This window comes from Barbatula barbatula (genome assembly GCF_947034865.1).
Source record: "Barbatula barbatula genome assembly, chromosome: 2".
Lineage (NCBI taxonomy): Eukaryota > Metazoa > Chordata > Actinopteri > Cypriniformes > Nemacheilidae > Barbatula > Barbatula barbatula.
In genome coordinates this window covers 27,878,106-27,892,444 of record NC_136767.1, presented here as the reverse complement: position 1 = coordinate 27,892,444, position 14,339 = coordinate 27,878,106, and the positions used below count along the sequence as shown (strand labels likewise).

At 37.0% G+C, this 14,339-nt stretch overlaps 1 protein-coding gene across 1 annotated transcript; it reads left to right on the top strand.

The window, feature by feature from the left end:
• The first annotated feature begins 543 nt into the window (after window positions 1-543).
• Window positions 544-13,182, top strand: castor1 (cytosolic arginine sensor for mTORC1 subunit 1). Its single transcript, XM_079480451.1, has 9 exons — window positions 544-937; window positions 4,107-4,177; window positions 6,527-6,720; window positions 7,998-8,133; window positions 8,328-8,451; window positions 9,177-9,287; window positions 9,376-9,458; window positions 9,811-9,905; window positions 11,794-13,182. Exons 1-9 carry the CDS (start codon window positions 825-827, stop codon window positions 11,860-11,862), a joined length of 996 nt encoding a protein of 331 aa, XP_079336577.1. The 5' UTR covers window positions 544-824; the 3' UTR covers window positions 11,863-13,182.
• The last annotated feature ends 1,157 nt before the right edge of the window (window positions 13,183-14,339 follow it).

Below are 14,339 nucleotides of genomic sequence, written 5' to 3'. Positions count from 1 at the left end.
TGTGTCAAAATGGGCGGTGCAAAGCAGCCCGGATGTTGACTCTGATTGGTCAGGCTCGAGATGAGTCAAATTAGGGTTACGTTGCCGGAGGAGAACATAGACAGATTTATATGTGTACGTCAGGTGCTGATAATTAAAATACATAGATTTAGAAAAGTATACCTTCAATTGCACGAGTACTTAGAAAGTACGAAAAGCTACTGGAATTAAATGGAGGACCGGCTTTCAGGGCCACGCAACATTGAGCCCCGTGGCACGTTCCGCCATGTTGGACAGGGCAAGATTGCGCTTTAGACATACAAATGAACAGGGAAGCTGCGTTTTCCTCTGGATAAAAAGCACGATTTCGTTTACTGTACATTATAACCCGGGTTTCATTCTTTGGTCTATAATTTCTGAAATCCTGATGACAAATATTTTTCATACAATGCATACATGCATAGAGACGTTTTTGTACCAATTAAATATAAATGTGGAGAAAAGTAAACATTATTGTGCTTTCTATTCAGAAAACAAAAAGAAAAGCCCGTGTGTTGTTCACTTGTACGTGTTAATAGAACACTTTGCCCTTACCAATATGGTGGGCGACGTTGACATAGGATTCAGCGGCCAATGTTGCGTCTATGTAAGCCTTACTTCGCAACGTTTACCATCCAATTGCAATTCTAGAATCGAGTTACATTGAGAGTCTCCCACCAGTAGCAGCGTGTCCAACGCAGGAGTACGAGACGCGTGAATGTAAAACACGGGATCTCGCGTCGCGTCATTTAACGTGCCTACCTACTTCGCAGATAACACATGTCGTAGACGTCTTCTTACTTACGATGGACCTGCACATCTTGGACCACCGATTAAGGGTGACATCCATCAGCAAAACTGGACTGGAACATTACACACATCCTCTTATCAAACTGATATTTCTGAAAAACAGGACGAGGTAAGAACACCCAACGCCCGCGTTTGCAAACATGTTTACGGGGTGTAACATTTCAATGCTCGACTTCACACAACTTTATTTCGAGCGTTTGATATGCATGCATGGTAACGTTGCATGCATCTGATGCAATTGGATCCAGCCTCACCCTGTTCTTGCTTAGTTTTAAGAAATGATGAATGGCAAAAGAATGTATGCATATGCAGTGGCTCTTTAATGTTGCATTATGTCACTCTGCAAATGCTTGTCGACGGAATATGAAGTGAGATGCTTGTATCTCATAATCTAGTGAGATGGCGTTTTGTATCATCGACACAAATCTAACACAATCTGAATTAATTCAGAACTCAGATAAAATTCCCATTTTATCCCAGTCCTATGTATTCTGGCATCCATTCAAGTCCTCCATTTACATAAATATTTATTAAAAAAGTTTTAATTGTGTTATTCAATAAACAAAAACACACAATTATGTTTTTGTAACATTTATGCATGTGCCTTAAGATCAAACGCTTTTTGAGATCATAAGAAACATTTCACTCACGTGACCCTTCAATTGTTTATTTCTTTATAAATAAATATAAACGAAATATCTGGACAAGTTCTGGTTGTCAAACATTAGCACAACATGTCCATAGCTCCAGGGTTAATGACTTCTTGCGTCCGTGAAAAAGTATCCTGGATAAACGTCATCGAACATCAAATGGCAAAGAAAAGTGAAGCTAGTTGTATTCATTATCAGATGCCACTTGGTTAAATTTTTAAGTTACTTTAGTGTCTAAATAAATCTGACAAATAAAGACAGACGGTATTTTTCATTGAGAAATGTTGCTTGCTTTTAAAAGATGTTAGAAGATGCAAGCAAACTTATTTTATTAAGTTTTGCAATTTCTGTTATTTAGTTTAATAGGTGGACATGTCCCAGCACCTCTCCTCTGCTCGGACTTTGTTGCGCAACAACAGTTTCCAAACCAGAATGTTCTCACAGTGTAGTTTGTGAGAATGTCGAAGCGTTTTCTCAAAGTCTTGCATATAAAGGTTTGGTTTTAAACGTTTAAATGTTTAGTGAGTCTTAACCGTCCAAGTCCGGAATTGTCTTGGATTTTAACCCACGACACTTATGTTACTTACAGTTTACAAGTCATAGTGGAAGTTTTGTGATGAATAAAACACCGTTTCAGATTTCTATAATCTGGCGGATCCATGCAGTTTATTTGTTTGCTTGTCTCTCATTTCTGGACATTCATTGTGTCTAATGGTGGCACATTAACCCATGCATGTGTAATAAAATGTTCAGGGTTGTATGTTCCATCTCGGTTTATGATAGGCTTAATGCTGTTGAATGGGATCCTTTTCTCTCATGCACATCGGTGTGTCATAAAGAGCGATGGCGGTGGTGATGGATTCTGCTCGGTACTTGATAGTCTATGGCGAGGAAGAGAGCAGAGAGGTCAATCTTGCATGACTGAAAAGTAGATCACAGTAGACATGCAGGTTTACATTTGGTTCGTTTAACCGTATCTTGTTGAGCTTTGCAGAACCTTCAATCCCGATGGTTTATAATGTAATGTTCTAGATTTTAGAACGAGCATGTCATTTCCCAAGCCTGAAACCTTATGTGAACTTGTTTTTCCCCTCAATATCTATTAATACTGACTCTAGTGTCATTTCAAGCTTCTACTGAAATGAAAAACAAGTGGCATCGGTGTGTCATATTTATAGTCCTTTTGATGGCTTTGTCTCTGTAAACCGGATTATGGCCATCGCTACACAAAAAAAATCATGTTTTTTGTGTTGCAAAGAAACTTTCACGTGTTTATTCTGCTGGAAGGCCTTTGACTGCTCGCAGGAAGTTGAACCCGGGAGCTGTAGATGCTGTTAGGAAGTGTGAGACGGCTTCACACAATGCCGCGGTGCTGAGTTAGCCATGAGGGCGGGGATGTATTATTTCCTCTCAGTCGACTCTGGTTTGTATTCTGCTGAGTAGACGGTACAGGAATCAGCTGTGTAAATGAGACCTGTTGGTTGGTTGGTGTGTGCCAGAACAGTGTCACAAATAAAATCTGTTATCTGTTGTCAGATCAGAGCTGGTGAGCCGCCGCTTGAGAGTGTTTAGTTCTTTCTCAATTGCTGAAATGCTTACAGCCTGCGGATGGACGACAAAACTTTCACGAACAAAACTTTTGTTTGATGTTTAGTTTGTAAGTCGCTTTGGATAAAAGCGTCTGCTTAATGACTACATGTAAATCTTTGCATTTTTATGACAGCCTAAAAACATCTTTTCCGCCCGAACCGATAGCCTCGCGGGCATGCGACCCGGGTTCGATTCCCGTCTCGTGGTCCTTTCCTGGTCCCACCCTGTTCTCTCGCCCACTTCGGTTCCTGTCACTTACTGTTCTGTAAAGGCAAAAATGGCACTGCATTTATTTTGTATTTATAAACACGAACAATACGTACATATATATTTGCATGTATATATTTATATTTATTTATACCATAGTCTGCTTCGTGTGGGTGGTCCTTGGCTAGCCGTGGATTATCCCTTACATATATAATAAAAATGATATGTATTTATTTTGAATATATACATGTATGTGTTTATAAATAAATAATTAAAAGAAAATAAATATTCACAGTACATATATAATATGTAAACGCAAACTTTTATTCTGGGTGAGATAAATCAAGATTAAACAGCGCCAGTGAATACAATACAGAATAATATAGAACACTCCAGTATTATACTAACTATACTATAGTAAATGCTATGTAAGATCCTTAAATTCTCAATCGATAATATTGCATGTTTTACCAATGTCATCATTAAAATGTTTTCTTATTGAATTTAGAGTAAAATGGGACATCGTCCCTGGAATTGCTGCGTTAACACTTTCCTTCTCCGTTTCATTTTCACAAAACTTTTTCCCATGAGTCTTGCTGCTGCTTTGAATCAGACTGAATGAAGTAGAGCATGTTGTTCTGGGTTCCTGGACGGGCACCTAAAGAATTTGGGTCAAAGCCTGTTATGAAATAGCCGCTTTTTCCCTTCCGAAAAATGTCTCACATGCACGATGACCAGTGAGCGAGCCATTGAACTCTGTGAATGGATTTTAGGTGTTGGCTCCATGTTCCGTGCTTGTGGCTTTCATGTGGTCTCTCTCTCTTTTCACAGATGCAAATTTTTCAGTCTGACGGAGACTCCTGAAAATTACACAGTCGTCCTGGATGAGGAGGGATTTAAAGGTAACAAATGCAGACTGCTGTTTTAAGGCCCACTATCCACAAGTTTCCTGCGCCCCATGAAGCTTTGCATGAAAGATGGGAGATTACAAACGCATTTCAGGTCATTTGTTTATAGCAGAATGGGCACTTGCACACTGACAGCACTTATAAAGATCAGCATTCTGTCCAATACTTTATTTTAATACTCAAAATCGGATATTAAACAGCTTAACTGATTCAGTTGCTGTGATAGTAAACCAATGAGCAATTTAAAAACTATGGAGGGTTCTCAGTTTCTTTATATGATGTCTATTGTGTGCTATTTTACAGATGTGGTCAATCTTTTTTTGTATTTGAAAGCGAACTGCAAGCATTACACGGGCCGTGTGCACATATAATCGTAAGCAGGCCATGAATCTGATCAAAATTATACTACAGAAAACGTGCAAAAGTTTTTTACATTTTGTTTATGAGACGATAAGTTGAAGACATACCTACTTTACAGCATATTAGATGATAAATGTAGTCCACATGATGTGATAATTTCCATCAGATTTTTGGCGAAAAAATCAGTCAAATAAAGTGAAGAATTGTTGTAAATCCAATTTACTGTCTGGCGTTTTTACAGTGGGTTAATGATTACATGAATCCATTTGAACTCATTCAGTCTAAGTGATGTTTAATGTCCCTTATCTGTTTGCTTGAGATAAGCCGTCCACATTTGGAAGTTCGTCTTTTGAAAACTGTACAGCAGGCGTTGCTCATCAGTTTCTCAAATATTTTTTTATCCTTTTCTGTCTTCAGACTAAGTTATTCAAACCGCTTCACCGGAAGTTTGACCCACGTTCATATTAACAGTAGCGCCCTCTGGAAACTTGTGGATATAACCTTACATATGTATTTATTCTCATAAATAAATTCAAATACATTCATTTATGTATTATTCTATGGTATTATCTGACATAAGAGGTTTTTTACAGGTCACATGTTAGAACATCAAGACACGTTTCTGAATGACACGTTCTCTTGGTTCATCCCATTCAACTTATGTGTAATTGTGTTGTTACTGTTGTGGTTGTAAATATCAGAGTTATTTTGACTGTAAGTAATGTTGGATGCAGCACATACAGTATGGTAGATGGACGCAGACATGGACAGTGAATTGTCTCATTTCAGGCATTACAATTGAGTTTCTAGTAGATATTAAGTGTGGTCCACTTAATCCAACATAGACTGTTACTTTTGATATTGATATCAGTCTGTATTCATGGAGTTATTCCATATCTGTTCGTCATGTTCTGTTATTATTTCTAGTTGTCATTTTTTTATGTTAGCACAAATGCTCATACATGTTAAGCTTGCGGTAAATTAAAGAAATTGAATGTAAGATGTTTTAAAAACACTTTCCCCTCATTAGCATCAAATCGCCACACTATTTTTGTAGTATGTTGTACTTTATTTTGGCTTCATTTATAGTACAAAAGATTTATGCATACAACCATTAAAGGGATAGTTCACCCAAAAAATATCATCCTTATGTCATTCAAAACCTGTGTATGACTCTGAACATGGTTTTATGTTCATGGAAGTCAATAAGGGCCCTTTAAAATATCTTCTTTTTGCAGAAGAAAGTAAGTCATACAGATATGAAATGACACGAGGGTGAGTAACAAAAATGTTTTGGCTGAATTATATCCCTTTAAAGTAAAAAAAACAATGAACGAGCAACATTATTGACCTGCCGGTGGGACGGTTGAGGAAAACAACCTCTTATGGTAGAAGGTCGCTGTCTTCTGCCTCTGACCCACATATCTGTTTCCTCAGTGTCCTAAAAACCCCTACAGCTCTTTCCTTTTCTCAAAGTCTTCAGGAAAGTTTAATCAACAATATAAAGGAGTTTTATATTTATTTATGCTTGCAGGTGTTCTGAACAGAGAACAAGTTGTTGTTTGTCATTCTGAGAGGGATCTACTCTCTGGTTGATCTCTCATATGAATGAGAGATGTTAATGCGTGTCATTATTATAATTTGACCCTCTTAACTTCTAAACTCTTCGTTTTAAGAGTTTACCCAAACCCTGACATCTTAAACATCCTGCCGTAGCTCTGTGTATAATTATAGACCCACGATTGGTTAAGGTGTTAATAGAATCATCATTTCACTTCCTGTTGTGCTCTTTGGGTTCATCTCTAATTCTAAGAAGCTGGACGTCATGATGCAAGTAATATTCTATGATGGTCTCCTCTGCAAAAAACAAAAAATGTGACGGTAATGTTCAGGAAGTGAACAATGTTGTTGGGTTATTGGATGTTGGACCAAAGCACACCTGTCCTCTCAACCTGTCTTTATCACATCTGTTTCTGCCTCCAGAACTACAGCCGTCGGAGCATCTACAGGTGGAGGGGTCCATCTGGCTCCCGCTCAATGTCGTCTCTAATGGAAACGCCTCCAGCAGTTCGCAGGCTGTGGGCGTCACCAAGATCGCCAAGTCCGTTATCGCTCCTTTGGCCGAGCAGCACGTGTCAGTCTTTATGCTGTCTACGTACCAGACAGATTTTATTCTGGTAAGCGTATGTGTGGCTATTGGCTATATTCCAAACAGTATTCATTCGTAATAATTTAACATTGGACCTCGTTGATTTCTGTCCGTCATGGAGACAATGATCACAATTTAATATTTTAGCAATATTTTGGATTACAAATTAGCACTTTCTGATAAACCAAAATGTTATTTAGGATATATTGGCTAAAACGAATAGACAGCAAACCCTTCGCTATCGTTTTGGTGATTAGTTGTGTCATCTTTTCGCCTCTGGCTGCGCTGCATTTCTGTCTGACGGTTAATGGTGCGATGCTCGTCTGAGTTGCGTCTTTGGTGGTATCGGAAGACATTTTAAGTACAAATACTAGATGATAAAGCAAACTTACTTGTGGTGGATTTGTGTGCCAGCTTGGCGCTGCATATTTTGCACTGAACTGTTTTTTCATCTATTTTTTTGAAGTGAAGCCAGACATCGCTACGTTACTTTGAAGCCATTTTCTCTGGTTTTCGGTTTGGACTCTGGACCGCGCTCTTGCAAAGCTAACCAATCAGGGCTCAAGGTTCCGCCCAAAATGCTGCTATTACCAATCAGAATTTTTTTTTAAATTTCAGATCATCGTTTTATGATCGATCGTCGCTGTCACGTTCGAGTACAAGAGTGATCGAGTACTGTGTCCATCCCTAAAATAGAATAGCTTCATAATTACACTTTTGATGTGCTTTTTACAAACTTTCAGCGCAAATTTCAGTCCGTTGTGTCACATGAGGTATCGGTATTTGGTATCGGTGCATTTTTACGAGTACGTGTACATGAGCTTAGTATCCGGCAGGTGCATCCCTGGTACAAAGCAACTTGAGGTGGTCAACATTGAGCTGAACTCAGAAGCATAGCGACGTGTTAATACATAATGTATTGTGGAAATGCTGAAGCGGCATTAAACACATTCTGACATCCCAAAACACATGCAACTGTCAATGTTTTACAGGTTTTTTAGCCAACAAGTTTGTAAATATGTAACAAATGTTCTGTAATGCCGGCAGGTCTTTGTTCATGATATTTTCTTAAATTCCAAGCATTGAAACTCGTATCTCCTGGGCTCTAATTTCTTATACATCTATACCTCGTATACATCTTAAAATGGCTTGTACACACTATGAATTATGTTCATATAAAGATCCTTTTCCTAATGTTATCAAAACATTTCAGTTTGGTCAGCGGAGTCCATATCAGCTCGATGTTAGTTTTGCTTTAGGACCCGAATTCAGTTTTTTGTGCCAAAGCTGTTGTTGTGGTTGTAGGTGCGAGAGAAGGACCTGTCAGTGGTGGTCGAGACCCTGGAGGAGGAGTTTAATATTTTCAGAGAGGAGGGGGGCGAGTCTGTTCCTGTTCACAGTCAGGACGCCTGGAAGGGCCTCCAGAAAAACGGCAGAGAGGGTGAGATTCAACAAGCTTGTGCTTATATGTAGACCTGATTTTAACATCCCCGTCAATACCCTTTAATATAGCTTTTATTGTCATGTAATGGCTAGATTTTCAGCTTTTTAAAGACTAAAAGAACTTAAAAGTTCTCTATCCTGTGGTCTTCATGACCAGGCACATTAACTGAAAGTCTTTTTGCGTGTGTTTAGTTATGCATGCGACGGTTCATCCTGTGCTGATTCCAGAGAATCAGTTCTGTGTTATGAGTTTGGATCCAGACACACTGCCAGCGATCGCCACGACGCTCATAGACGTTCTGTTTTACTCGAACAGGTATAAAACCTCATGCACTGACACTGTCTGCATGGTAGCTGACATTTTTAGGTAGCCTTTGTGTAGGTGTTTATGATGCCATTAGATCAGGACTAACTTTTTTACTAGGGGCACCGTAGCCCCCGACTGAAATTTTTAGGAGCACAAGCACAAAATGCAGGTGCACACCTATAGTTTTGTAGCCTGAGGACGAATGATATGATATTTGAGATGTTTAAAAGGAAACTAAACGTGGACTCGGATGAGTACAGAATACGCCATTTATGTATTGATCTCTTGAGAGAGCGCTGAATCATTTCCAATCCAAAATTCTCCTTAAAACACAATTAATTCATCATAGGAACGTAAGACGACCCCTTTCGTTTTGCTTTAACGCTATACACAATAAAATATATACTTTTTCATATAAAAAGACATACGCATTTTCTGTTGGTTGAAATGAAATTGTAGTCAGTGTATACTTATTTTCCAGTAAGCTTCAGTTTGTCCTTTTTTTGGATATTTAGCATATTTGATCATAAACCCATATTCCCTGATATGCTGTAGTTTTTAATTTTGCCAAATCATTTTGTCCAATCTCGGTCCTGAAGTGAAACCAGCGCTATAAAATATACTTTTATAACATATATCTTAAATGCACTGTAAATCATATAAATCAGAGTGTTTCACGAATGCTTATGTCATTTTAACTGACAATGTTTGATTTAATTCAATATCCCCTGCAGTCCTGAAGAGGGAGCCAGTGCGAACCAGGACATGGAATGCATCAAATTCTTCTCGTTCACCTTGATCGATGGATACGTTTCTTTGGTGATGGACACAGAAGCACAGCGACAGTAAGACCCTCGCAGAGCAGGGAAAGTGACAGTGTATGATCAGTCGTCCACTTAAATCAGAAAAAAGTGCATGTTTGTCTTTTCTTAGATTCCCGGCGGATCTTCTGTTCACCAGCTCTTCCCGTGAGCTCTGGAGGATGGTCAGAATAGGAGGGCAGCCTCTCGGCTTTGGTGAGCATCTTAAACGTTTCACAGAATATAATAAATACTATAATACAACCATTTTAATCGATACTTCAATCTAATAATTCTAAAATGTATTATTTCACTTAATGTCTGTCTGATTTTTGATGATGTGATTATTTTATTTGGTTTAGGTTACTGCAACATCAGCATTTTTGTGTGTTTTTTTATGTCCCCTTAGAAGCCAGCTACACAATAGCTTAAGCCTCTTTAGTGATGTGTCTGTTTTATCAAATGACTAGTTCTGATAATAGAAGAATCTGTTTAGCAGAAGTGATAAATGAACAGACACAATACATTACAAGTATTGACTCTCTTTGTCGGTCTCATTCTTTCTCAGATGAATGTGGGATAGTCGCTCAGATATCACAGCCTCTCGCAGACAGTGATATATCAGCTTATTACATTAGTACCTTCAGTTTTGATCACGCTCTGGTAAGTGTTTCATTTCTTTGTCACATTTTTCCTTTAAGTAGTTTATTTAAATCTCAAGGCCATGTGACTGAAGGCAGATCTAATGCAGATCAATTTATACCGGTGTTATATAAAGACACACTTATCGAATTGATCCGTTTGATCAATATAATAATTTAACAGAATTCATATACAGGTCAGACGGCTTGATTCAATGAGTTTATAAATGCATTATAATATATGTCCTTCTGAAACCTTGTATCTCCATATTCGTTGGGGTTTTTTTGGTCATGAATCATATTATTTGTTACACTCCATGTTCGTCACTGGGGTTTGCAAACATCTAACCAATGGGAACTTTGACAGCACAGTATTTAATAATTAAAAAAACATATTTATTTCCTGCACAACAATGAATTTGGACATCCAAGGGTTTAGGAGGACAGCGACGATATGTATCATTTTTTATTTAATAAAATAGATTGAGTGTTTTTTAAATTGCATTTACAAAATAATAAAAATATGATGAAAAAGTATAGTTTTATTGTATAGAGTATGTACTCAAAATGTATCGAATAGTATTTAAAACAAGTACACAAATGTTTAAATTATGACAATACATTTTTTATTCATGTAAGAACATTTCTTTTTTTTGTCACTGCCTACAGAGGTCACATTAATTTAGTCTAGTACAGAATGCATTTACATAGTGTATTTAGTCATTTCCAATCTGAATCATTTCATACCTAAAGATATTTAATGTGACATCAGACTAAGCGAGTAAATATAGACAGATGGTTGCCTATTAACAAACAACTGTCATAAATCTGATGTAAATAGATTCTGGAAATAGTGAATTGGCGTTATGGGGGCGCTCAACACCCTCTCTGGTATCAGTCATATAAGCAGGTCATCTTGGGTTATTTTGTCCTTTTTCAATGTAACACGCGTCACAGCAGCAACTGCAGTGCTTTGAACTGCTGTCTCTTACCGTGCAGAGATGAGGATATATCATCTGGGTCTTTCACACACCCACAGATTTGTGATGCACGGAATTAGCTATGCTATATATAGAGCGATGTTGATGATGCAACACTCTGATGCAATCCAATGAATTTCCCATACATGAGAATACATGAGGAAGTTGTGATGCTCGTGGCAGCGTCTCATCGCATCGCAGGTTATTGTCGCCTAGAAACATGTTTGCCGTTGCCAGTTGGTCTGGTTTGCTGGAGAAATCTTAACCCCAAAATGTACCATATGGTAAGATCCTGGTTGACATCACACAGCGTAAAGTAGAAAAAATGAATCATGGGAATACTGCCACAAATTAAAAAAATAATCATATGGCTGGAATACACTACAAAATCTGAACAGGTTTTTTTAAACTAGAAATCATACGCTTGCAGTGTTTCAAAAAGAAACCGATCAAATCTGCAGACCGGCACAGACTTTCTGCACCAAGTTCAGACTGAAAATCTGAGGAAAAGTCTTGTTGTGTATTTTAGCCAAAAGGAAAATAAAGTTGGTTTGGTGCGTGCGTGCGCTGTGCCTCATGTGTAGGTCGTCTAATTGACATCATATAGGCTTTATATTTACAGATTCTTTCTTTTAAAATCCCTTTTTCTGTCCTAACTTAATGTGAAAGTTATCACTTATTTTCAATATTCTACATTCAGCAGCACTTTATTTTCAACACATTATAAAAGGTTTATTTAACATTTTTTCTGTGTGTTTTGAAGCCCAGCTTCGAGAAGAATAAAGATTCATCGTTGCGTCCATCAATACTCTACAGTAACGTTTCTGACTGTGTTTTTTCTGTTTTTGGCGTCGCTGCACTCGCGTCTGGTCGGGACATGGTTAACTTTAAGCTTTACATCTTTCTATTTTTCTGTTTTTTTTTCCTCAGGTGCCTGAAGAAGATATAGTCAGCGTGACGGAGATGCTTCAAGCTCAAAGGAAAGACGTTTCCCGCTGAGCTTCTTTTTTTTGATCGTCCTCTTTACTTTGAAGAGAAAAGAAAACTGAGAAATACAGTGGACGGTGAGCCGCTATAACAGTATTAGACCTGATCGTCTTGCCTTTACAATCTCCGTTCCACACACTGGGAATTACAAAGCTTGACAGAACGAATCCACAGGCATTACAGTCAGGTCATATCAGGTGTTGGTGCACTGAAGAAAGCTCATTTTGGGATGAAATGGACATTTCGTGTGATTCACGGAAATATTTATTCGCTTTTTATTTCGGACACAGACGGGACTTTTGAGTCCACACATCCTGACAGACCATCAAAAATATATTATAGACTTAATCTGGATTTTTTTATTTGGCGTTTATTTCCTCTTAAACTAAAGAAATTATGTTTAGTGAATTCATCCTTAAATCACCGGCTAGATGACAGTATTTGCATAGTGAGATCAAGGGAAAACTATGTTGTTTCTGATGGGGACACTTGCTGGACCCAGCTCCGTTGCGGCCTTAAAGTATCTTACAATGTTTGATTTATGTTAGAATAAGCTGTTTAATATCCACTGTTTTTCTTCACTAATAGAAAACTATTCACTAATTGTTTCAAAATGTTTTGATTATTTTTTTAATGATGTATGGCTTCAGGCATCTGGAGTTTCTGACAAGATTTGTTGATACCAGCAGAGATGCACTGACCGAAAATATCTTTGTGGCACAATAAAAAAATGAATGCAGAAATCCGATCAGGTGAATTTTATACAATTTCTTTAAGAGATCCATGGAAGTATCTCTTTGTTACAAAGCAAATTCTGTGTTTTTCAGAGAGCTTTTGATTCAGAAACACTAATGATAAATGAAATATTCTGTATGTTTAGTTATAGTCTTATGTTTTTCAACCCCATTTCAGTACAGATTTTGTTTCTGTGTGATTATGCAAGTTTTTTTTCACTATTTTTTGGGCGCTTAAGACAGGTCACTCTGAGACCTTCTGATAGAAGACTTCAGTATATAAAGAAAAACCTTTGTTCAAGAAACTCCAGTGCCATAGAGGATATTTTTTCATACGTTTGTTATCTCATTTGCTGTTTTCACGCTCACAATATCGGCACATTGCCCAATATTGGTTTGTCAAGGTCAATACTAATGATTCTGATGGTGTTATCCTTTGTTTTTCTAGAATAGCCTATAAGTCATTTTTAGTACATTTTATACCGTGTCAAAAAAGTATTGACTACTGTGTTTGTTACCGTGCTGCTTATTCAATAAATAACCATAACAATACTCCGTTTTTCTGACACCTTTTGATTAAAAATGTAGATTCAATTATATATGATGACTAGAGCATCCTTTTGCATTTAATAAACAATAAATAAGTTAGATGACTGTCTTACAATACTTTAATACAAAAAAAGATTCAACCAAAGACAAGTTTCATTATTTATTCACACTTTTGCTTAATCTATGTACAACTCGTTTGTTTAACACAAAAGAAGATATTTTGAGGAATGTTCAAGTGGTTTCAATGGGGTCAATTGGTCTCAGGGCTATCAACATTCTTGAAAATATTTTCTTTGTTTTTCTTAAGAAAGAAAGTCATACAGGTTTGATATGGCAAGAGTAATAAACGATGAAAGACTTAGGCTGAAATGTTCCTTTAAGCGGACAAATATTTCAGTTTTATTCACATTTTTCTAAAATATCCATTTCAAATGGTGCCTTAAAAGTCAAGTATATACATTTAAATACACTTACAACATATACTGCACATTCAATATGGGTCAAAAGTTTAGGGTCACTTAGTACTTTTGTTTCCCATTTTACAATAGTAGAATAAAAGTAAACTTGTTTAAATGATTAAATAACAAAAACACAGCTGTGACTTATGTTTCAGCTCTTTGTCGAGTAGTTAGTCAAGCAGCTTTTTGAGGTCTCGCCTTGAGATAAGTTTGTTTATTCTGGGCTTTTACTTTCTTGCGTTTTACATTATTTGGTCATCCATTTAAAAAACGGGCTGACAAACGATTAATCACATCCGGAATAAAAGTTTGTGTGTGCATAATATATCTGTCTGTTTACTGTGAATATTAATTTTGTATTTATAAACAAACACACAAACATGTTTTTATATTGAGGAAATATTTATATGGATTTAGTAATATTTAACAATAATTTATATTATACATAAATTTGTATATTTTTCTTAAATATATAGGCTTACATGTATGTGTTTATTTTTACAAAATGAATATGCACAGTACACAGACATATATTATGTAAACACAAACTTTTATTCTGGATGTGACTATTCACGATGAATCATTTGACAGCCCTAATTTATAATGAGAGAAGAGAAACATGGTACTAACGCAATCCTAATGTAAAACCTAACAAATGCTTAATGTTCTTGTCGATCATCTGTAGATCTCCACACTGTCATGACATGTGCATAAAATATGCAATATTTGTTCACATGTTGCATTCTTG

Coding starts and splice junctions, on each gene's coding strand:
- castor1 (XM_079480451.1), top strand. CDS start 825: ATGGACCTGCACATCTTGGACCACCGATTAAGGGTGACATCCATCAGC. Junction 8,452..9,176: donor GTTCTGTTTTACTCGAACAG/GTATAAAACCTC, acceptor TATCCCCTGCAG/TCCTGAAGAGGGAGCCAGTG. Junction 9,906..11,793: donor TCAGTTTTGATCACGCTCTG/GTAAGTGTTTCA, acceptor TTTTTTCCTCAG/GTGCCTGAAGAAGATATAGT.